Here is a 265-nt window from a genome sequence, read left to right on the forward strand (position 1 = left end):
GCCGCCTCCCCTTGCGATCGGTCTCCCCCGACGTTTCCGGGTCGCGTCCGACGCGAGTCCGATGGAGCCGCCCGCGGAAGGCGAGCAGCAGCCGCCGCAGCAGCAGCCCTGGGGGCGGCTCCTCCGCCTGGGCGCCGAGGAGGGCGAGCCGCAGGTTCTCCTGAGGAAGCCGGAGTGCACCATCGGGCGGAGGAGAGGTGCGGCGCGGGGACCGGGGATCGGGCTGGGGCTGCGGACGGAGGGCGGGGACAGGGGCGGGACCCAA

The 265-nt window shown here is 76.2% G+C and overlaps 1 protein-coding gene across 2 annotated transcripts in view; it reads left to right on the top strand.

Annotated features, from left to right (window-relative positions):
- Nucleotides 1-6: 6 nt before the first annotated feature.
- The window catches only part of CHFR (checkpoint with forkhead and ring finger domains), a 23,567-nt gene continuing 23,308 nt past the window's right edge, over nt 7-265 (top strand). For both annotated transcript variants that reach the window (XM_025045527.1, XM_006909960.3), the window contains exon 1: nt 7-197. In XM_025045527.1, coding sequence (XP_024901295.1) covers nt 62-197 — 136 coding nt within the window. In that variant the 5' untranslated portion in view covers nt 7-61. The remainder of the gene's footprint in view (nt 198-265) is intronic.

The sequence above is a fragment of the Pteropus alecto genome, unplaced genomic scaffold (genome assembly GCF_000325575.1).
Source record: "Pteropus alecto unplaced genomic scaffold, ASM32557v1 scaffold213, whole genome shotgun sequence".
NCBI classification, from domain to species: Eukaryota; Metazoa; Chordata; class Mammalia; order Chiroptera; family Pteropodidae; genus Pteropus; species Pteropus alecto.